This window comes from Alligator mississippiensis, chromosome 16, assembly GCF_030867095.1.
Source record: "Alligator mississippiensis isolate rAllMis1 chromosome 16, rAllMis1, whole genome shotgun sequence".
Taxonomy (NCBI): domain Eukaryota; kingdom Metazoa; phylum Chordata; order Crocodylia; family Alligatoridae; genus Alligator; species Alligator mississippiensis.
In genome coordinates, this window is record NC_081839.1 from 29104269 (window position 1) to 29125642 (window position 21374).

The following is a 21374-nucleotide window of genomic DNA, read 5'->3' on the forward strand; positions in this document are numbered from 1 at the left end:
TGGTTCTCTGCCCAGTTATGGGTCAGGATGACTATTTAAGTGCCTTGTGTGCTGGAAATAAGCTGTTTGCTTTGCTAAGCCCTAGCCTGCTGACAGAGGTTCCCTGCCTGTCTCTCACCTGCTTTCTCAGCTTCAGTCTCTCACTACCCATTTCTCTTCCTCTTTTTGTTTCCGTCTCAGCTTCCTACATCGTCTGTTCAGCCATCTCTCCTCACTCTGCCTCTTCTCCTTCCTTTTTTGTGCCTGATACTGCCCGCTTATACTAGTGGCATTTTACTTCTTAACTGGTCCCACTGGTTTCTGCTCCAGCGAACAAGTACTCATGCATTATGAGTTAGAAATATAGAATAAGACTGCTGATATCTGAACTCCTTTGCACTCGTGCTCTGCATGCCTCCCACGGCTGTCAAAGCCCTATTCTGATTAAAATAAAGCCATGAGAGAAATGTGTTGTTAAACCTATTTTACAGAAAGTTTAGGTGAAGGTTGGAGAATTTAAGGTACTTGCTGCAAGGACACACGGGAAGTTAGATGCCAAGTAGAACTGAAACCAGGAGTCCTGGTACTGTGCTTAGACCACTAGACCTACTTGTCTGTCTTATAAATAATTGAGAACCTTAATGAACATGCGTTGTTCCTAGTGGCAACTCAATTGGGTATAATCTGTGGGTGTTTCCATTCCAGTTTTGCTGTTTTAATCCCAACATCCCTTGCTTGATTGCAGAGAAGATGCAGAGGCCCCAAAAGCCCGTCTAGTCAAACCAGGCTCCTCCTCTTCTGGCTCCAGAAGCTCACGTTCAGGCTCTTCCTCGACAAGATCAACAGCCAACAGTGCCTCTCGTAGCCAACGGACTTTGTCAACGGAGGCCACCCCTCAGATAGCTCCTCCGCGGTACAGCCAGGTGGATGGTGAAGGAAAGGAAATAGATCCAAAGAAAGTCGATCACGCAAGCCTGAAGAAAACAGGAGCCATCCCCATCATGGTGCCTGCTCAAAGCCGGGCCTTCCAGACTGTCTGACTGCTTGCCAGCTGTCCTGAGACTCCTGCCATCCAGAACTACTGTACACATCACACGTCCTATATGAAGTGTTAGATTAGCTTGTTATCTTGCAGGTCAGCTTATTTTTAATCACTCACGCCAGGAAGTTCTCACCTTTGACTGTCTACATATTCCTGCACTGAGTTTCCGATACAGTTTTTTAAAAAAGGAACTGAAGTTGAGGGAAAGGGATTTTCTTTTTGAAATTAACTCTTTAAAAAAGGGAGTGTCCAGTCCCTAAAAATACAGCTGAAAAATCTGGATGTGTAATGTTTTGGGGTCTGGAACCAAACCTCACTGTTTTTTTTTAAAAAAAGGGATCAATAGAGAAAGAAACTATGTTATAGGCTAGGGGGCTTTCATGGGGCGTGGGGTGGAGAGGTCATTTGTACAGATTTTTTAAAGCCTGTAAATGAGCCATTGCCTTGTCATCTGAGGCACAGTCTCATAGTCTTCACTGAGAATGGTCCTCAGATCAGCTTCAAAGGGAATTTAACAACTGCTTCAGATTCTTTGCATTTGCCTTGGTGAAATGTTATAGGAAGCTGGGATGTGAACAAAAGGGAAAGTGACAACTTGAAATGTCATTGAGAATCAGCTTTAATGTAAAAGTCTGGACTAGCCTTTGTATTGAAGAAATGTCCCTCTTTAGTTGGTGAGAGAAATGCATTAATTGCAAGAGGAAGCTTAGCACTGAATTCATAGAGTTATGATTGTGTTAAAGTAGCAGATTCTGATCTTATTAGCACCAGCATACTCTGAAGAGTTGATACACTGATTTCTGTGGAACTACATTGGTACACAACTAGTTTACATTAGATCAGGATCAGAATCAGGCCCTGAATCCCAAATAAAGGAGGCCCCTGGAGCAGTCAGACTACGGATCTGATGGTGTGGGAGGGTGCACTTCTGAGTCCCAGGAGTGATAATGCACCACTGCCGGGGTGAGCAGTACTGATGAAACCTTTTCAAGAGTCTTAGGGCTGAAAGAACAAGGTGCTTGGATTGCCTTATTCCTGTCAGAATAGAAGGCTGAGATGCATTAATAAAGACTTGTGTGAGGGAAGTGCACAACAAATTTAAAACTAAGAGATGAACAACCTTTTGTGCACAACGCATCTCATGGTGGAAGGCGTTGTCACGCGCTGTTACAGAAGCTAAGGACTCGGTGGGGCTCCAAAAAAGGATTAGACATTACAAGAAGCATAGAAATGTTATCGGTGATGACATTAGGTAGGATAAACCTTTCTGATGGATATAAAGCTGCCTGCTTCAACCAAGTAGTGTGTGATGGGGGCTAGGGATAAACTCCCACAAGCAGATTATTCCATAATTGTGCAGCATGGTGTTCTTTGCACTTTCCTTTTGAAGTGCTTGATCTTGGCTGCTATTAGACACCAGATTTGATACTAGATGAGCCACTGGTCTGAGCCGGTATGAAAAGTCCTAAAGTTTGTACTCCTGTATTCAGGACTGAAATATTGTAACTGGTTCCTGTTCTTTCTCTCACCTGAGAAGGGGAGAGTTGTCTCTGTTCCATGGAAAAAGTCCATATTGGAGACATCCTGGTACTGTACAGAGAACTGAGCAAGTAACTTACTTTCACTTGAGGGATTATGCTTACCCTTTTTTGTAACTGAGGCCGGGTATTTGAGGTGCTTTGATGGAAACTTTAGAAAAGAATTGCTATTGCTTGTGATTTCCCCAGAAGTACGAAGCCTTGATCAGATGCAAGACTCTGATTTTACTTTCATCAGGCAATGCTGTTTCAAAGACACTTGAGAGTGTCCAGGAGGAATTATACCTGTCCTGTATTGTTTGAGTACCTTCTCCTTTCTAATAGTTTTACTCCCTTCATCCTCACATGCAAAAATGCTTACTTCCCTTGTGCCAAATACAAAGTTTCCACCATCAGTATGGCAACAAACCACTATTGTTACATAAGGGAGTTCCAGATTTAATCATAGAAGTCTATTGGGAAAAGCTCTGATTGTAATACATTTTGTCAAACTTCTGCTTCCCTGATACAGTGTATAGTGTTGAGAGGCAAGGGTTGGCCATTGTTTCTGTTTTTCTTTTGATCTTGTGCCATTGTTTTGACCACAAGGGAGTTTCTGATAGAGCTACCCCTGCATAAACTGGTGGGTGTAGTCATTGTCATCAGCTACTTTGGTAAAAGTAGCTGATAAGTATTTGTGGTTCCCCACCCTGCATAGAGGGCCTTTCAAAGCATCTCTTAGGTGCCACAAGCCCTCAGGGTGCAGAGCATAAGCAGAACATCTCCTGCAGTGCACGGTTTTTATGCTGGCCTTCTGCACAAGGGTGAATTTTACCAAGCAGGTGTTTGCATGGTGTTAGGAGACTACCGTCTTACCCAGAGTATCTCCAACACATTCTCTAACATTTCTGAGATCCTTTATTTTAAGTAAATACTGGATCAGACTGCTCAGTAGAGAGCTTCATATATGTGTAACCAGTGGCCTACTACCAGAGAGTGGAGGTAAAGGATTCATAGTTGAGTTGGCTGAGGTCTAGATACAAGATACTGTACATTCTTTTTGAGCCTTTACTTGATACTCTAGATCTGCCGGCCAAACTCGCCATTATGTAATTGAAACCAGCAAAAGCCTACAGTGCTGCTGTTCCAACCAGGTACCAATGATCTTACAGGTTTAAAATGAAGTCAGCAATGAACTTCATTTAAAATGAAGCCAAAAAAGGGAAGAACTAACTATTCAAAGGGAACACAGGGAAGTGATTATTTCAGAGGTGACTTATTTCATTTTCAAAGGGATGTTTTCTGAGCTCAACATGGAACAATCAAGAGTTTTAGGAGGGAAATAAGTTATGACAAACCAAACTCTTTTGTAAAATATTGTATTTGAAGCATTTACTGTTATGCTGTATACCAGTTATTACTCTAGTGTAATTACATACACCCTTATGTAGCTTTCTTGATTCAGTGGTTAAACTGAGTTTACTTTTCTCTTCTATCTGCTATAATTGGTGTACTTGTATTGTGTCTGAGCAACACAGAGGAAACCATATTTATTATAGATTCCTTTGAATCAACAGTGTAATGGGATTGAGGGTTTTTTGTTTGGTTTTTTGTTGATTTTTTAAAATAAAGATGCTGCAGGTAGACAGACTACAGTTCAGCTAAACTTGTAATAATGTTCGGTTTGCTAAGATTTTTTTTTTTTTGTACTATACACAGCGAGGCAAAGTTCCAAGCGAAAGCTGTAGATCAGAAAAATATTGTCTGCAAACTAATAAGTATTCTGTGTTTACAGGGTTTTAAAACCTGAGGGAAACCACAATCTCTCTCTCCCACAGGCCTTTCAGTCTAAATTAGATGCAAGACAAAATATAGTAGGTAAATATGAATTAAACTCCTGGCCTCATGGAAACCAATAGGAGTTTTTCTGGGGACTTGAGCAATGCAGCCTTTCACTTGCAGGTTTGGGTTAAGGTAGATATTGGGTATACAGCCCAAATGCAGTTCTCACAATAAAGAGAACCGGGTTCAACCTTACACCTGAGTTTATAAATATATAAACTAAAAGGTTTGCAAGATGACATTAAAACTGTTAAAAACTAACCTGATTATTATTACAGGGGTTCAGGCTTTTCTTTTTTCCCTGGATGTTTTATGCAAACGTTTCCAGTTGCAATGGGTATCAGCTCTTTTATCTATTTATTTATTTATTTTGCAGGTCACTGAGGACAACTTGCAGTACAGTTACACAATTGGAAGCAAAATACAATGCCAAACCAGTTGTTTGATAGGTGTCAACTTTGCTCACCAGTACAGGAAAGAACTGACTGCCCTCAGAAAGAAAGGCTCTTGCTGCCTCAGTTCTGGGCCCCTCCTTGCTATGTTAGCACATTTATTTTTAATTTATTTCCTCTATGCAGATTATTTCCTAGCATACAGAGTAGGCCAAGGGAGTTTTAACATAAAGCAAGGCAACTGAACAAAGGGTTTTTCTTATAAAATATGAGGAATCACTGAATTTTGAATCTAGGAGTAGAAATAAAATTATGTAAATGTACATGCTTTATTGTTAGACTGGGATCTTTTTCCAGGCAAGACCTACCTTTCACTATGTGTTTGTATGGTGCCTTGCTCAGTGGGGACCAGATCTCATTGGACAGGCAGAAGCTGATGGAATACAAATCATTAGGGAGAAGAATTAGAAAAATATTCTATTAAATTTCCCTATTCCTTCCCCAAGTTTGCTTTTAGTTCTGAAAGGCTGAGTTCACTAGGCCCTGGAGTAGGGACCAAGTTTGTCTGTAAAAAAAAAAAAAATACTGCAGTCAGTCTTTGCACAGCAAAGATGTGGAAATATTAATTTCTATGACTACTGAACTCCTGTTTCTCTGAATTACTGTAAATTGGCCGCCTTTATCACAGGTACTGCCCTTACCTTCTGGCCTTGTGCAGTTCAGCGCTCCTCCCTGCACTGACTCATGTTTCTTTAGGTTGCCTTAAACTACCATTAGTCAGCTGTACAAAATACAGTGAATCATCTGACAGCCACTATTCCTTTAATTTGAGTACGCCAGTAGCTCTTGTTCTTAGGTCTTACAGAAATTCTGCTAATGACAAACTAAAGCACAACAAAGACTCATTGCCAAGCTTCCCAAAACCTGCAAACCCTTACAAAATAATGCTGTAGACCAAATCCCCTGGTCCTTGTTCAAGGATACAGTCTAGCATTGCATGGTGGGGTGGGCAGTTGCAGGACTGAGGGCCCTGAGGGCAATTCAGGGCTCAAGTCTATGCTGGAAAGGGTGGAGCATTGCCACCCATCAGCATTGTGGAGGTGGCAAATGAGCCCTGGCCCCCTTTTTGCTGGATCCTGCCCCTTTCAGACAGCTATTGGAAAAGAAAGATAGCAGTGCTAATATGAACACCCCACCCTCACTTCCCGACAGTATTATCACCCATGTGCAGGAGTGGGGAGTTTCTTTCAACCTTTCTGGGGCCTAGTATAACTATACAAAGATATAGCAGGTTTTGGTCTGCTATTTTTTGCCCAGTCCATACTCAGCCAGACTCCCAGTGCTTTCAATATGTGGATTTTTACCAGAAACTGTGAGCAGGCCTGCCCTTAGGTAGCTTATGACATCTGCCCCAACATGCAACCTAAAGCAGTAGGTCTTACCGCGGGGTTTGCATGTGCTCACCTTAAATCTAAAGTGCCTAGGGAAGCATGTTGTAAGTTAACAAATACAGTTTCCCACAAATACACTATTTGCTATTTTTAAACAGAGTCTATTTCCTTTTCCTTCTGCTGCCAGAAGTCAATTTGACAGCACAAAGCGTGAGTGGCAGGTGGCGGTGCAGCTCTGTACACAGTTCCACTCAGACATGTACTGTAGTATGGAGACAAATTCACTGCTGTGCTTTAGTTTAGTCCAATGCACTGGCACTGTTACGAGCTAGAGGAGCTTATATAGGATTCGAGAGTATGATTGATGAGCTACACCTGAGGCCAGCTTCTCCTCAAAGGAGAAAACACTGCATCACCCTGAAGCAACATGATCACTCTTCCTCTAACGGATGCATGGAATTAGGGGCCAGGGACACGGTGAAAGATCTTCGGCTGCCAAAAGCTAAAATGAAGGCTGAGGGTGGAAGCACATTGCTAGGCAAGATTATTATGTATTTCCCAAAGCTAATAGCTTAGCGAGTCTTTAAAAAGCATTAGATGCTGCAGTATAAATAAGAACAGCATCTGTAGTTGCTAGGATAAAAATTACAAGTGCTGTCAATCATTTTAGGGCATGGAGAGATCGCCAGCTGGTTTAGGAAGCAATTATCGTTCTCCCCTGTGGCATCGTGTTGGACTACGCTAGAGGTTTTCATGTTTTCACTTCAGTCATCTAGCATAGACCGCGGCGGCTGGAGACGCAACACTGGAGCAGATGGGCCGGTGATGTGTTGTGATACGGACAAGCCTATGGCACATTAGAGGTAGGCAGTGAAGGAGGAGCAGCTTGCACCTTTCATCGGAGTATCCGGTACGGACCAGGTGTCTGAGCCGGGCTGTAGGACACGTGCAATCCACCGCGCAGTTATGTTTCTTATGCGGCATAAAGGAGCGGACACGGGTTTTACCGATTCCTCCGTAGCTTGCAGCAGCGGGCACCGCTAGACGAGAGAGCAGACAAAGCGAGTTGTTAATTTGGGTCGTCCTGTCTCATTAGAGCACCTTCCATTTGTACAGGTCAAAGCACTTTACAAAGGTGAATGTTATTATCTCCATTTTACAAGACAGGGGAAGGTCCCGGGGACTTTGCCTGGGTCATCTGGTAGCTCAGTGGCAGGGCTGGGATCGGCCATCACGTCCCCTGGACCCCGCCGCCCTTGCCCTTGGCCTCCCTTCCAGCGAGGTCTTAGGAAGCGGCGTAAGAGCGACGCTGTAGCCGTGAGGATTCAGACGTGATGCGAGAGACGGGGGTTTCTTAGGGCGGTATCTCTTGTTGGACCAGCTGGAATTGAAATCAAGCTTCCCAATGCCGGCCGTTCTCCCTCCCTTCTCTGGCGATAGGCGGCCGGCGAGTAGGCACGCGGTGCAGGGCGTCCTGCGACGGGAGAGCGCCTTCGCCCTGAGAAATCCTCGCCACGCCTGAGGAGGGGGACAGACGCGACGACTTTCCCCAGAAGCCCCTCAACGCCGCGCCCCGGCGGTGGGAGGCTCCGGTTGCAGACGGGGCCGGCCGCCAGCGCTGTTCGGGGAGGTTTCCACGATGCGAACGTGCCCGCGACAACGCAAATGTGCCTGCAACACAGTGTGAATATGGCCAAGACACACTGCGAACGTGCCCGCGACACGCGAACGTGCCTGTGACACGATGTGAATGTGCCCGTGACACGTGAACGTGCCCACAGCGCAAATGTGCCCGTGACACAACGTGAACATGCCTGTGACACAATGTGAATGTGCCCGTGACACGTGAACGTGCCCGTGACACAATGTGAATGTGCCCGTGACACAACGTGAACATGCCTGTGACACAATGTGAATGTGCCCGTGACACGTGAACGTGCCCGTGACACAACGTGAACATGCCTGTGACACAATGTGAATGTGCCCGTGACACAACATGAACATGCCCGTGACACGTGAACGTGCCCGTGACAAAATGTGAATGTGCCCATGACACAATGTGAACGTGCCCGTGACACGTGAACATGCCCATGACACATGAACATGCCCGTGACACAATGTGAATGTGCCCGTGACACGTGAACGTGCCCACAGCGCAAATGTGCCCGTGACACAACGTGAACATGCCTGTGACACCATGTGAATGTGCCCGTGACACGTGAACATGCCCATGATACATGAACATGCCCGTGACACAATGTGAATGTGCCCGTGACACGTGAACGTGCCCACAGCGCAAATGTGCCCGTGACACAATGTGAACGTACCTGTGACACGTGAACATGCCAATGACACATGAACATGCCCGTGACACAACGTGAACGTGCCCGTGACACAACGTGAACGTGCCCGTGACACGCCGATGTGCCCATGACACATGAATGTGCCCACAACACAAATGTGCCCACGACACATGAACATGCCCGTGACACGTGAACGTGCCCGCAACACAAGGTGAACGTGCTGACATGTGAACGTGCCCATGACACAAGCGTGCCCGTGACACGACGTGAACGCGCCGAGGCCCAGGCGAGCTGCCCGCGACACCAGGCCGCGGGGGGCAGGCGTATCTCGGCGGTGGACCAGGACGCAAGGCGCTGGGGCAGGAGGGCAGTTCCTGGGGCATTTTAAACCCCACCAGACACGGGATTCAACACTGAATATTTATTTTAACATGGCCGTCTCGGTCCCCGCAGGGCCTGGAGCGGTCCCCTCGCACCGGAGGCGGCGGGCTGAGAGGGCTGCCGTTTGGGGGCGCCCCCCCCCCGCAGGGACGCATGGGGGGAGGGGGCGCCACCATTTTGTTTCTACCCCGCTCGTTCCCTCCCCAGCCATTCTAACGCCTATGCAAATAGCGTCGCAGCGCGCCGCTCCGATTGGCTACTCCTGCACTCGTTGCTCCGCCTCCCCCGCCCGCCCAGCGCTGTTCGGCCTCTCCCTCCGCTTCCGAATTCCCCCTATGGAAATGAGGAGGAGGGCCCGAATAGCGGATTGGTTCCCGCGCGCTGCCTTGGCTCCACCCCTCACTTCCCTCGCGGGGGCTAGGAGCATGAAGGTTCGAGAACGCCGGCCGGCGGGCCCGCCCCCTTCCTGCTGCGTCACGGAGGGAGCGGCGTTCCGGCGGCGGCTATTGGCTGCAGGCGCGGGGCGGCGCGGTCGGATTGGCCGGCTGGCGGGCCGAGGGCGTGGCCGTTCTGGAAGGTTCTGGGGGGGTATATAAAGGCGGCGGGGCGGGAGGAAGCCTGTGTCATTCCGCGTTTCTCGCTGGAGCTGTTCTACTCTACGGCCGGGACAGGCTCGCACTGCCAGGTAACCGGAATGCGGGGTCGGGTCGGGTCGGGGAGGCCGCGGGCCGCAGCGGAGGGATATCCTTGTGGCTGGTCCATGCGGGGCTGCGGGGGGATCCGGGGTGGGGGAGGGGGCTTCCACCACCCACGTGTCCTCCCGGCTGTGGGGAGCGGGGGCTGCTGGAGTGCCGCCGCTGGGCCTCCATCGGGCTCCACAGAACTGGGGATGGGGAAGGGGGGGCCGGTCAGCGCGCGCCACGCGGCGCCGGCACCACGTGGGGGCGCGGGTCAGGCTGGGAAATGTAGTCCGCGTTCACGTGGTGGGGGGAGGGGAGCCTGGACACGTGGAGCACCAGAGAGGAGGCGGCTTGTCCGACCTTGGGCCGCCTGCCTGCCTGCCTGCCTGGCTGGTGGGGGTTGAGATGCTGGGGGGAGGGGGGTAGAGCTGCCACGTGGTGCCCAGTGTTGGCCCCCCCTCCCCCCCCCCCATGCAGGAGGTGGCTTTGCTGGTCTGCCAGTATCCCCTGGGAATGGGGGAAGCAGGTTCAATATGTAAGGGGGTTGAGTAGCCCTGCTGACTGCCTTAAAATGAGATTTGGGAGTGGGGATCGGTTCTAAGCAGCCAGATCAGGGATCTTATTTTGTGAGGTTCTTAAGCTTATAAAATATATAAGCTGAATGGATTTATAGCCATGGTCAGGATGGCTCTTGTCCTTCCCCCCCCCCCCCCCCCCCCCCAAATGCTTGAAGACTTAACTCTTTAACGTGCGTCTTGGTCGACCTTTCAGGCACAATGTCAAAAGGACCAGCTGTTGGGATTGATCTCGGGACCACCTACTCCTGCGTCGGCGTCTTCCAGCATGGCAAGGTGGAAATCATCGCCAATGACCAGGGTAACAGGACCACGCCGAGCTACGTCGCCTTCACGGACACCGAGAGGTTGATCGGTGATGCTGCGAAGAACCAGGTTGCCATGAACCCCACCAACACGGTTTTCGGTAAGTTTTTTTTTTTTTTTTTTTTTTGTTTAAAATCTCTGTACTTGGCGCGGTATTTCAAGGGCAGGACGAATTCAGGTTCACCACGTGGGAGGAGCCGGGGGCCTCCCTCCCTTCCTGCTCTGACCAGTTCAGGCCACTTATTCCTGCTTCTTTTGCTAGCCAAAACTATGGTGAGGGAGGAACAAATAATTTGTCCTGCGTGATACAGATTTCTCCTTCAAGCAAGCACGTCTCTTGATCTAGGACTATTCCAGAAATAACTTTCCTAGACAATTAAATAATTTTTCTTTCCCAAGAGGTGTGGTTTACTCTGATCTTGTGTTTAACATGGTCTGAACATGAGACCAGAATTAAACTGCTATTTAGAAACACCCAGTGTAAGTTGCTTCATGCTGCCAGTGGGTATTGGGCTTGGTGCTGTTCCAGCCCTTGTCCACTAGGTGGCAGGGAGCACGCAGTAGCCTGTCTGCTTCCATCCTGCACAGTCACTGTCTGGCTGCAGACATGCTTCTTAACACTGAAACCCCATCATCTTTTACATGGGGCTTGGGGGGCTTTCTTAGGATAGCCATGCTACAATTGTTTAACCTTTCCAGATCTGAGGTAGTTACGGGTCAGCATTTCAAGCTGCAGACTTGAATTGTGTAGCAACTGTTGGTGGTAAAAACAAAACAACTTGGGCCCTGTTAAGCTGGCTTCTCCTTCCTATGAAGAGGAGTCGTTTTGTGCCACTGATGTGCATTAGAAGCTGTTTGTTGTTTGTGTGTGTTTTTCTTTTTTTTTGTTTTTTTTTTTGGTTTTTTTATGTATTGATTGACTGATTTGATTATATAGAAATCGGTTTTTAGTCTTGAGTAACTGACTCTAGTCAACTCTTTCAGATGCAAAGCGGCTGATTGGTCGCAGATTCGATGATTCTGTTGTCCAGTCTGACATGAAGCATTGGCCTTTCACTGTGGTGAATGATGCTGGCAGGCCAAAAGTGCAGGTGGAGTATAAAGGCGAGACCAAGAGCTTTTACCCAGAAGAAATTTCATCCATGGTTTTGACTAAGATGAAGGAGATTGCAGAAGCCTACCTTGGGAAGGTGAGACTTGAGCGCAGCTGTTCTCAACTTGTTCAAGAAAAGGATTATACAAGCCATGGCTTGTACCACTTGTGTGTTGAACTGCAGATCCCACACTTACAGCTTGCTTTTGTTTGTTTTTTTTCCCTATAGACTGTTACAAATGCTGTGGTCACTGTACCAGCCTACTTCAATGACTCCCAGCGCCAGGCCACAAAAGATGCTGGTACTATTGCAGGTCTCAACGTACTCCGAATCATCAATGAACCAACAGCTGCTGCTATTGCTTATGGTTTAGACAAAAAGGTAAGGCAGGGGTGGGGAGAATCCTAAGTGGCATAGGATGCCTTTTGGTTTCTCTGCTGGACCAGCTTGAGGCCGAGTCATTTCGATAAAACTGAAGACTGCACTACTTATTTTTTATTTCAGGTTGGTGCTGAGAGAAATGTTTTGATCTTTGACCTGGGTGGTGGCACTTTCGATGTGTCTATTCTCACAATTGAAGACGGTATCTTTGAAGTGAAGTCTACTGCAGGTGATACCCACCTGGGTGGAGAAGACTTTGATAACAGAATGGTCAACCACTTCATTGCTGAATTCAAACGCAAGCACAAGAAAGACATCAGTGAAAACAAGAGAGCAGTTCGCCGTCTCCGCACAGCATGTGAACGTGCAAAGCGTACCCTCTCCTCCAGCACGCAGGCCAGTATTGAGATTGATTCTCTCTATGAGGGCATTGACTTCTACACCTCAATCACACGAGCTCGCTTTGAAGAGTTGAACGCTGATCTGTTCCGTGGTACGCTGGACCCTGTGGAGAAGGCCTTGCGGGATGCCAAGCTCGACAAATCCCAGATCCACGACATAGTATTGGTTGGTGGATCCACTCGCATCCCAAAGATTCAGAAACTCCTACAAGACTTCTTCAATGGCAAAGAACTGAACAAGAGCATCAATCCTGATGAAGCTGTAGCTTACGGTGCAGGTAAACCTTCCTAAAGCTTGTGTAGCCCTTCCCAACCTGTCACTTTTTTTTTTTTTTTTTTTCTCATTCAAGAGCTCTAGAAAGGACTTGGGCTAGTATAAATGATGAATGAATTGCGTCAGTGAGGGGATCTGCTTGGTTAAATAGCTTGAAACCAATTAATTAGGGTGGGTTTTAATTGCAGTAATATATTAATGTAAAAAAGAAGGGGGGGGGGCACTTTACAAGGTAAAACAAGTATATCTACTTGCAATGATGAATCTGGTTCCAAAGCCATTCGTAGTTTCCACCAGAAGTTGACTAATGATGGCTAAAACCTTCCTTGGATGTCTGAGCGAGTATATCTTGGTAGCTTAGGATCAACTGTTTGGTGTTTTTTTGTGGGTTTTTTTTTTCTTTCCATCTTTTTGTAGTGTTCTCACACAGCTAGCTTTCTTTCTTTCTTCTAGCTGTCCAGGCTGCAATCCTGTCTGGAGACAAGTCAGAAAATGTACAGGATCTGCTGCTGTTGGATGTGACTCCTCTATCCCTGGGTATTGAAACAGCTGGAGGTGTTATGACAGTATTGATTAAGCGCAATACCACAATCCCCACTAAGCAGACTCAGACATTTACCACTTACTCTGATAACCAGCCTGGTGTCCTTATCCAGGTATGTGTCCTCAATCAGTTCTCAAAGTTGCTTTTGACACTGGGGCAGGGTGGTCTGGGCAGGGAAGCTCTTGCCCTGAAAAATAGGTAAAAGTTCACCTGTACCTGTAGGCTAGGTGTCTGGCTGGTTGCTGTGATGAAAATGATTCCAAAGCCATTCGTAGTTTCCACCAGAAGTCGAGAGACTTGTGTTGGCTCAAGTACCTTCCTTGGATGTCTGAGCGACCGTAGAACTTCTTCTGACTTTGTATTTGGGTGGGGGGCAGGGGGGTGTTGGATGACTCCAAAGACTTGCTGAAGTCGCGTGCTGTGCCTAACCTTTCATGTTGACTCTCTTTTCTGGTCCCGCTTGCTTACTAGGTGTATGAAGGGGAGAGAGCCATGACAAAAGACAACAACTTGCTGGGCAAGTTTGAACTGACTGGCATCCCCCCAGCTCCTAGAGGCGTACCTCAGATTGAAGTCACTTTTGATATTGATGCCAATGGCATCCTTAATGTGTCTGCTGTGGACAAGAGCACTGGCAAGGAAAACAAGATCACCATTACAAATGACAAAGGTAGGCACTGCAGATATGCGCCTTCTGGATGGCAGAGCCATCTTGTCTTGCCAGAACAAACTTGGGGTTATATGCAAACTCCAATCTTTCTGAAAGACACTTGGCATGCCACAATCGCAAATAGTCTCTATTGCTAGCACTTTTCCCACATAGCTTTGTGAGCACACTGGCTCTTGGCAGCCTTTCCTGCTGCCTATATATGATGGTAACTCTCAGACTAAAGACTCTATTAGCCTTGACCTGTACCAATGGCAAATAATGCTTCCTTTTTATTAGAGGAGCAAGACCTGCAGTGTCACTGATTTTTTTTTTTCCTCTTGGAAGGCTCTTAACTCAAACCCCTGGCAATTTCTTTCAGGCCGTCTGAGCAAGGAAGATATTGAGCGTATGGTCCAGGAGGCAGAGAAATACAAAGCAGAAGATGAGAAGCAGCGTGACAAAGTGTCTTCTAAGAACTCCCTGGAATCCTATGCTTTCAATATGAAAGCTACAGTTGAGGATGAGAAGCTTCAGGGTAAAATCAGTGATGAGGACAAACAGAAGATTTTGGACAAGTGCAATGAAATCATCAACTGGCTGGACAAGAATCAGGTAGGTGGCAAAAACACTTCTGATGCTTTTAAGCCCAAAGACGGGGAAACATGCCTGAATAGGACTAAAATGGTTAGTCCTTTTAATGCACCAGCAGTAGAGTATCTTACGCTTGATGCAGCCTCACTGGAACAAATGGGACTGTCAATTTTCACAAAGGCAGGGTTTCTGAGTTCAAGGCCAATGACTGGTCGCTGTGATGAAAATGATTCCAAAGCCATTCGTAGTTTCCCCCAGAAGTCGAAAGACTTGTGTTGGCTTAAGTACCTTCCTTGGATGTCTGAGCGACCATCAGAAACTGCTTGAGATTACCCTAGCAAGGGGGGGGGGGTGGAATATGCTGCTCCCAGAAAGCTATGGGTCTGGTTACAAATGAATATTTTTACCAATTTTGGAGCCTAGAACCTTCTTTAAGATTGGGGGGGCTGTCCTCCAAAGGATATCAAGGTCCCTAGCTAACTTCAGCTCCTAAAGCACTTGAACTATTTAGTTCTTTCTAAGGGAAGAACAGCTTTGTAAACATCCATGTTCTGAACAGTTATGCTGCTACTTCATAGAAGCTAGGGCTCTAGAAACAGGGCTGACAGCTCTTTCTGATGGCCAGTGATATGGGCAAGATGTTTTGTGTATGGTTTTTTTTTTCTTGTTTTGTTTTTTGTTTTTTTTTCTGCCTTGCCATAACCATTTGGAACAAGCTATGCATAAACTTACTTTCTGCTTTCCAGACTGCTGAGAAAGAAGAGTTTGAGCACCAGCAGAAAGAACTGGAGAAAGTGTGCAACCCCATCATCACAAAGCTGTACCAGAGTGCAGGGGGGATGCCTGGGGGCATGCCTGGTGGATTCCCTGGTGGTGGAGCTGCCCCATCTGGAGGAGCTTCTTCTGGACCAACTATTGAGGAGGTGGATTAAACACGTTGGAGCAAGCATTCCACAAGTGGTTACTAGAACTGAAGGACCCAAACTTTGTAGCCAAGTGCATTGACAGTACAACTCCATGTTTTGAGCTGCTGTATGAAGCATTTCTGGGCATTCTAAATACTTGAACATGGTGCACAGGGAGGGGAGGGTGGACACCATTGCACTTTACAGTACTGTTAACAAGTGGAAATGCAACTTGTATGCTAAGAAATAAAGATGTATTTAATTGGCAGCGCACAGTCTGTTGTAGCTTTTTCAATGCAGGTAACACTATTCCGGTGACTGGCTAAATAGAACTGCTAGTTTGGAGTTCTACTACGTAGATGCATTAGACAGCCTCTGGGACCGTACCGACTTCCTTACAGAGCTCTTGCAAGTCACTTTAAGGAAATGGCACATTCCTTTCAAATAGGAAATGGTTGTTCCTATCCTGTAACAACACGCTAATTGCAACATGGCCAGAGAAGTTTTTCTAGGACGAACGTGACCCACTTATAAATAAATGTCTAAGTAGAAACGCTCAGTTCTGAGTGGTGGTCAGGAGACTAAATCAGCACTTTATATTAATATCTGGAAAGGTGTCTGTAAAATTGGGTATTTTAAATGTGGCACCAGCTAGGCAGCCAAATAAGCAACTTTTTATTGGAGAGTCAGGGAAGTGTGTTGTTGCTTCCAAAAAGTACATCATTTTTATTTTGAAGTTTATCTCAAATGATGGTCACCTTCATGGGTAGGGGTTTAATTAAATTTCTCTGGAAGTGAACTATGCAGCAGCTTCCTTTCTATTGTCTTTTTTTTTTTTTTTTGCCACAGACCCCCCCCCCTTCGTGCTGTTGACTGGCTAAGGGACCCTGGCAGCCTTGCTGCCCATTCCTGTTTTGGGGGGAGAAAATGGTAAAAAGCAAGATTAAAGGAGCCACTACCCAGCCCACTGCCAGTGCAATTTAGATGCATCCCTATTTATGGGAAAAAGTTGTGGGCTAGGGTGTGGAGAGGTGGGATGCTTGGTGGCAAGGTGTGCAGTGGTGGGTTTTTTTGGGATTTTTTTTTTTTGGGGGGGGGCTTTTTTCTCCTAGCTTTTTCCATCTTGAGACTACCCTACTTGCATGGTACGTTAGCAGAGTCCAGGTGCAAGTGCACAAAAAGTCTGATACAGCACCACATGCTGTTACAAGCATTACCACCTCTGAGGTGCTAGACTTGGTGACTGCCTGACCATGCAAGGGATGGAAAATCATGGCGTTCCCACTCATACCTTGCCAAGTTTTCAAGCTAAGCTGACTGGTCATACTACAGCTTCAGCCATCGGGACATCCTGTCTTGGGTGTTTTTTAAAACCTGTGCACTGTTTACAGTTGTTCCAGTTCTTGGTTTATTCTTGGTGATTTGATCTGGAGGTAAAATGTGTTAACTTTCACCATGTGCTAATTTCCTTTTTAATGTGGATAATTGCAATAAGGCCAAATGGATTAGTTAGCTACGCCTTTTTTAGTTGGTTCTTCCCAGGGACAGAGGTACTTCCTAAAACACTCCTGTGTACTGAGTCTTTTATTTTGGGATCTGACCAATGGAATCTGTAACCAGCTGGGTGCTAGTCTGAGCTGTAAAGGTACTTTCCAGTGTGGTCTCTTCCAATCTCTTCATGCCTGGGTTTCTCTTCCCCAATTGTCACCAGATCACTCTTACAGGGTGAAGGAGGTTTTGAGTAAACTTGCCAAAGCACTTGTAACCCACAGCCTCCCACTTTCCAAATAGCAACCTTAGAATTAATCATGTTACCTAGTTTTTGAGATTTTTCTTTTAAGCTATATATACTGTACTATGCTATAAAACTTATGTTCTCAATAACTTCCAACTGTTCCTTCACCTCTCCTTGCAGTATATTTTGGGATCTTCTCTTCTCCCCCCCCAGCCTTTTGACTGAGGGAGGTGAGATGGCCTTGTGGGCACAGGTTGTAGCTTGGAGCCTGAAGACTCGGTTCCCTGCCCCTGCGCTGCTGCTCTGTAGAACAACTGGCTTCATCTCCTGTTGTGGGACCTATTGAGGGAGAGGTGCTTGTGGCAGGTTCCACCAGATTAATTGTGAATTCTGCTTCCTTGTTGTGCTATTGGTGCTATTTATGATGAATATTGCATAGAGATTGGAAACACTTGTGGCCTGGAGGAGGCTTCATTTCCATCTAGTGAGCCCCAGGGAAGAAAAAGCAGATACATGTTCATATAACGGATTTGGATGGCTCAGGTTTTCAGCAAGATGTGGATCCTTTCCCTAAACTGAAGGAGATGAGTGGGACTGGGGAGTACTGTTTACTATGCATCACAGGTAAAAGTAAAACAAATAAATCTGACTGGCTGGGTAAAGTTTAGAGCGAGCCTGTGCTGTTGTCTTTGCTATGGACCAAGGTGCTTTAGCTTGAATGAAACAATACAGACAGCTGTAAGCAGCATCACATCCTAGTTAAGCTGAGGTCTCCTTGCCCTACGCTTTCTGCCGTTATTTTAAAATGACGTTCCTGTGAATACTACTAGATTTGAGGCTGTGGGTTCCTTCCTAGGCTTACTTGGATCAGAGTGCTGGTCTTAAACAACACAAGTTTAGTCCCAATTAAATCAGCCATCCCCAGCTTTGTCAGCACCTGGGTAACAAAACAGAGTACATAGCAAATACAGTGCTGCCTGTGTTGTCCTGGCCAGCTGATCTGGCTTCTCATTCCCTCCTTAATTCCCACGACTAATAAGAATCTATGATAGCCTATCTAATTCCTGTGGTGTACTTTTCCTTGTTCAAGCACCTACTCTGAATGCCTTCAAGAGAAAATTGGAAGTTTATCTTGATGGGATCCTATGACCCCAGCTGCCTTCCTGCCCCTGGGGCAGGGGGCTGCGCTCGATCTTCCAAGGTCCCTTCCAGCCCTATGTCTATGAAACCTATGGGAGTATTTTATATAATAAAAATAAAAATACTTTAGCTTTAATTGTTCTTAATTGTACTGAGGTACTTCTCCCCCCCTAATGCCTTTGAATCTGGATTGGAAATTTGGGCCCCAGAATAAAGTTAGTCTGTTGGGCCTATGAGTAGCTTGACTTGCACTTTTATCCCTAAGGACAGTAGATTTCAATCTGTTGTGCTGGTATCTGGGATTGTTATAAAGGATTATTTCAATTGTGGTTAGGATCCACAGTGAGGAGTCAGGTTTGCGGCATCAAGCAATGGATGGGTAAAAAGGTAAGGGGATTAGAGGATGATTTTATGACCTGCCTTCAAGGACGGATCCCTTGAGGTCTGATTCCACTCACTTCATATCTCTTCCCTCTGTGCCTCAGTTTCTCTATCTGGCAGATGGAGCCAGCAGTTCCTACCCCTGAACTAAAGTAGTGCTTGCACAGTGCTATGAACTGGTAGTGCTGAGCATTACACGAGGGATTGATGTGATCCATTGAGTGTGGTGCTGGACTGGGAGTAAAAAGACTTGGGCCATTTCTTGCTGTTCTGCTCGCCATGACTTAAGGTAAGTCATTTTAACAGCTTTGTGTCTTACTTTCCAGGCTCTTTTCGCTTTCCCTTTCTAGTGAGCTCTTCAGGATGTGGCCTGACACCGTGGAACCTGAACGTTGTTTGGAGCCTTTGTGAACGGCTACGTTTCAAATAGCAGCAGCCTCCTTTTTGTCCAGACATACATGAAGTGAATTGCACTTGGCCATGAAATAAGATTTGGTACTAAGTATAGCAGTTTACTCTTAATTCCCTGTTAGATTGGATTTAATTTAGGGTTAGCCTTCAAGTGAGAGGGAGGACTAATTTGGAACAGAAATGCGGCCATAATCTGGAGCAGAATAATGGACTGATGCAATACTTGCATTGTCCGCGAGGTGTCAGGAGTTGTCCGTTTATTCAAAGGACCCTTTGTGTTAAAAGGGACTTGAGAGTCATGGGGTGGAGTTTGCCCTTTGTAGGGGTGTACATGAAGCTTCATTACAATAAGTCTCAGGCTAAGGACTGCAGCATTGTGTCAGAGAGCGAGTGCCTTTCACAGCAAGACTTGGGCACAGTTTGAGGGTTTTTAGGGTGCAACTGCTGGGCATTGTGCTCGAGACAGGGTGTTGGGTCTAATGCTAGGACTGTTTGCAAGGGACAGGATGTTATTGCCAGCTGTGATTAAATTTTCATTCTTCAAAATCTCTGTGACAGTGGCTTTCAGACATGGTGACCAGAATCACGGTCCTGTCACGCCAGGCGCTGCACAAACCAAGAACTGATGCCAGCCTTGCTCAGCGGGCTCAAATTCAAGACTAAGACAAGTTACAGTGATGCATTTTAGGGGCAGGTGAACTATGGGCTGAGCAGCCGCAGGAACGCTCACACCAATGTGCATGTAGGTCTTAAGTGTTAAAGCTGTACAAGTTAAATATTTCGAATCAGTGCTTTTCTTATGAGGCCAAAAAGGACATAACAGTAAAGCAGCCTGGAGCCTGCTGTCCCAAATGAGCTAGATCAGTGGTTCCCAAATTTGGAGATTGCACACCACACATTTAAAACAAGGCAATCTTAAGTATCACCAGCACATTTTTGTCATATTAAGTAGTTATAATAAATTTGTTAACATGTACCACTGACAGGTTGTCTGGGTACCACCGGTGGTATGTGTACCGCAGAGTGGGAGCCGCTGGGCTAGATTATTTATAGGGCAGTGTAGGGGTGATTGGAAGCAGAGAAATTGGGGATCCAGGAGATGCTGATGAGGAGTTGGCTCCCTCCCTTGTTAGCACGGTGCAGTTAGATCAGGGGCGGGCAATTATTTTGGGCAGAGGGCTGCGTTCTGAGTTTTGGCAAGCCGTCAAGGGCTGCAAGACAGGCAGCCAAGGGCAGATAAATATTCATTTTCTAATTTTTAAGGGGCCCCGCGGGCCAGATAGAATGGCCTGGCGGGCCACGTCTGGCCACACTTTGCCCACCCCTGAGTTAGATAAACCTGGTGTACTGTATTCTTATCCTCCTCTGAAATATCTAGTAAAGGCTTCTCTCAAAGACAGGTCACCTGTGTAAATGCACCCTTGGTCTGCCCTCTGCTGCAATTCCTACGTGGTCTATGAGAACACTGCGCTTGGCGTGTGAGGCTGGGAAAGAATGAATGCATAGAGCGGTCTGGGAGATAAGATCCCTCAAACTTGTGGGAGACTTGTTTCCCTTGGGAGATGGGGAGAACTTGGCTGTGTATTTCTCATAAATGAACAAGATCTTTAGGTCTAGAGAGCGAGACCTGGAGGTGAAAGTGTGAGAGGCCTCCAAAGATGGATTGCACACTCAAGCGCTTGCCCCTTGTCACAGACTAGTTTTATGGCCCTGCAGTTACCACAGGGGTTGGCAATCCATCTTCCAGGCCCAGCAAAATAACTGTGTTCCCTTGCAAGAACTGGCCAATTATCCCACAGCTCTAACTGCGGTGCCACCAAAGCTTGGTGCATAAATCACAGGCTTCAATTACTGCCTGATTAGAGAGGGTAGGAAGTTAATTCCTTGTTTATTTAAGGGTGAAAAGAAGCTCCAAGGATCTCGTCTTTCTAGAAAGCCTGGCGGAGCTTGCATCTCCCAGAGCCATTAGACTGCATTGTATAATAATCATCAGACTGTGAACAATATACATGTCTATGTTGATGCTCTCCTTTCTGCGTTCCCTCCATATTGAAGCAGATATAAGACTTTTCCTACGCTACTTCTGGATCTGAGCATTTTTTTAATGATTATGGCCATTAATTTTAGATTACAAGCATAACAACATCCTACTGGAATATATAGCCCAGGTCCAAAGCACCCCTGTTCGATGCATGACTGCTGATTTTTACGTGCAATTGGATTTTTGTCTGAACCAGCCACCTCCTCACTAATTGCAAAGTTCCTGATGTCGCCAAGTGCATTATTTGCATTGCAGGGTAGCTTCAAATGCGTTCCTATTCACTTGCGCAGTGAGGAAAGTCCCTGGGACACTATCAGCGGAGGGCAAAGGAACTCAACTTGGAAGGGTTTTAGCCTTGTTGAGGAGCTGCAGCTGCCTCTGGGCCCATGTGGAGCCCTTCTGAAGCTAGCTGGGCTCCA

The 21374-nt window shown here is 46.5% G+C and overlaps 2 protein-coding genes and 3 non-coding genes across 6 annotated transcripts in view; all 5 read left to right on the forward strand.

Moving 5' to 3' along the window:
* Positions 1-4214, forward strand: part of CLMP (CXADR like membrane protein) — a 63563-nt gene extending 59349 nt beyond the window's left edge. For both annotated transcript variants that reach the window (XM_014593759.3, XM_059719837.1), the window contains one exon: positions 725-4214. In XM_014593759.3, coding sequence (XP_014449245.1) covers positions 725-1019 — 295 coding nt within the window. In that variant the 3' untranslated portion in view covers positions 1020-4214. The remainder of the gene's footprint in view (positions 1-724) is intronic.
* A 5253-nt stretch (positions 4215-9467) lies between these two features.
* Positions 9468-15515, forward strand: HSPA8 (heat shock protein family A (Hsp70) member 8). The gene is made up of 9 exons (NM_001287293.1): positions 9468-9532; positions 10299-10508; positions 11393-11598; positions 11731-11883; positions 12007-12562; positions 13012-13214; positions 13574-13772; positions 14131-14363; positions 15089-15515. The coding sequence occupies exons 2-9, from the start codon at positions 10304-10306 to the stop codon at positions 15272-15274; spliced, it is 1941 nt and encodes a 646-aa protein (NP_001274222.1). The 5' UTR covers positions 9468-9532; positions 10299-10303; the 3' UTR covers positions 15275-15515.
* LOC132246659 (small nucleolar RNA SNORD14) lies at positions 12810-12900 on the forward strand. The gene has a single exon (XR_009458071.1). It is a non-coding gene; the product is annotated as a small nucleolar RNA SNORD14 (small nucleolar RNA).
* On the forward strand, positions 13342-13438 carry LOC132246660 (small nucleolar RNA SNORD14). Its single transcript, XR_009458072.1, has one exon. It is a non-coding gene; the product is annotated as a small nucleolar RNA SNORD14 (small nucleolar RNA).
* LOC132246658 (small nucleolar RNA SNORD14) lies at positions 14555-14651 on the forward strand. Its single transcript, XR_009458070.1, has one exon. It is a non-coding gene; the product is annotated as a small nucleolar RNA SNORD14 (small nucleolar RNA).
* Positions 15516-21374: the final 5859 nt, after the last annotated feature.

Excerpts from the sequence above, each read along its gene's own strand:
- HSPA8 (NM_001287293.1), top strand. The coding sequence starts at position 10,304 with ATGTCAAAAGGACCAGCTGTTGGGATTGATCTCGGGACCACCTACTCC. Across the intron at positions 11,599-11,730 it reads CAGAAGCCTACCTTGGGAAG|ACTGTTACAAATGCTGTGGT; the intron begins GTGAGACTTGAG and ends TTTTCCCTATAG. Across the intron at positions 13,773-14,130 it reads CACCATTACAAATGACAAAG|GCCGTCTGAGCAAGGAAGAT; the intron begins GTAGGCACTGCA and ends AATTTCTTTCAG.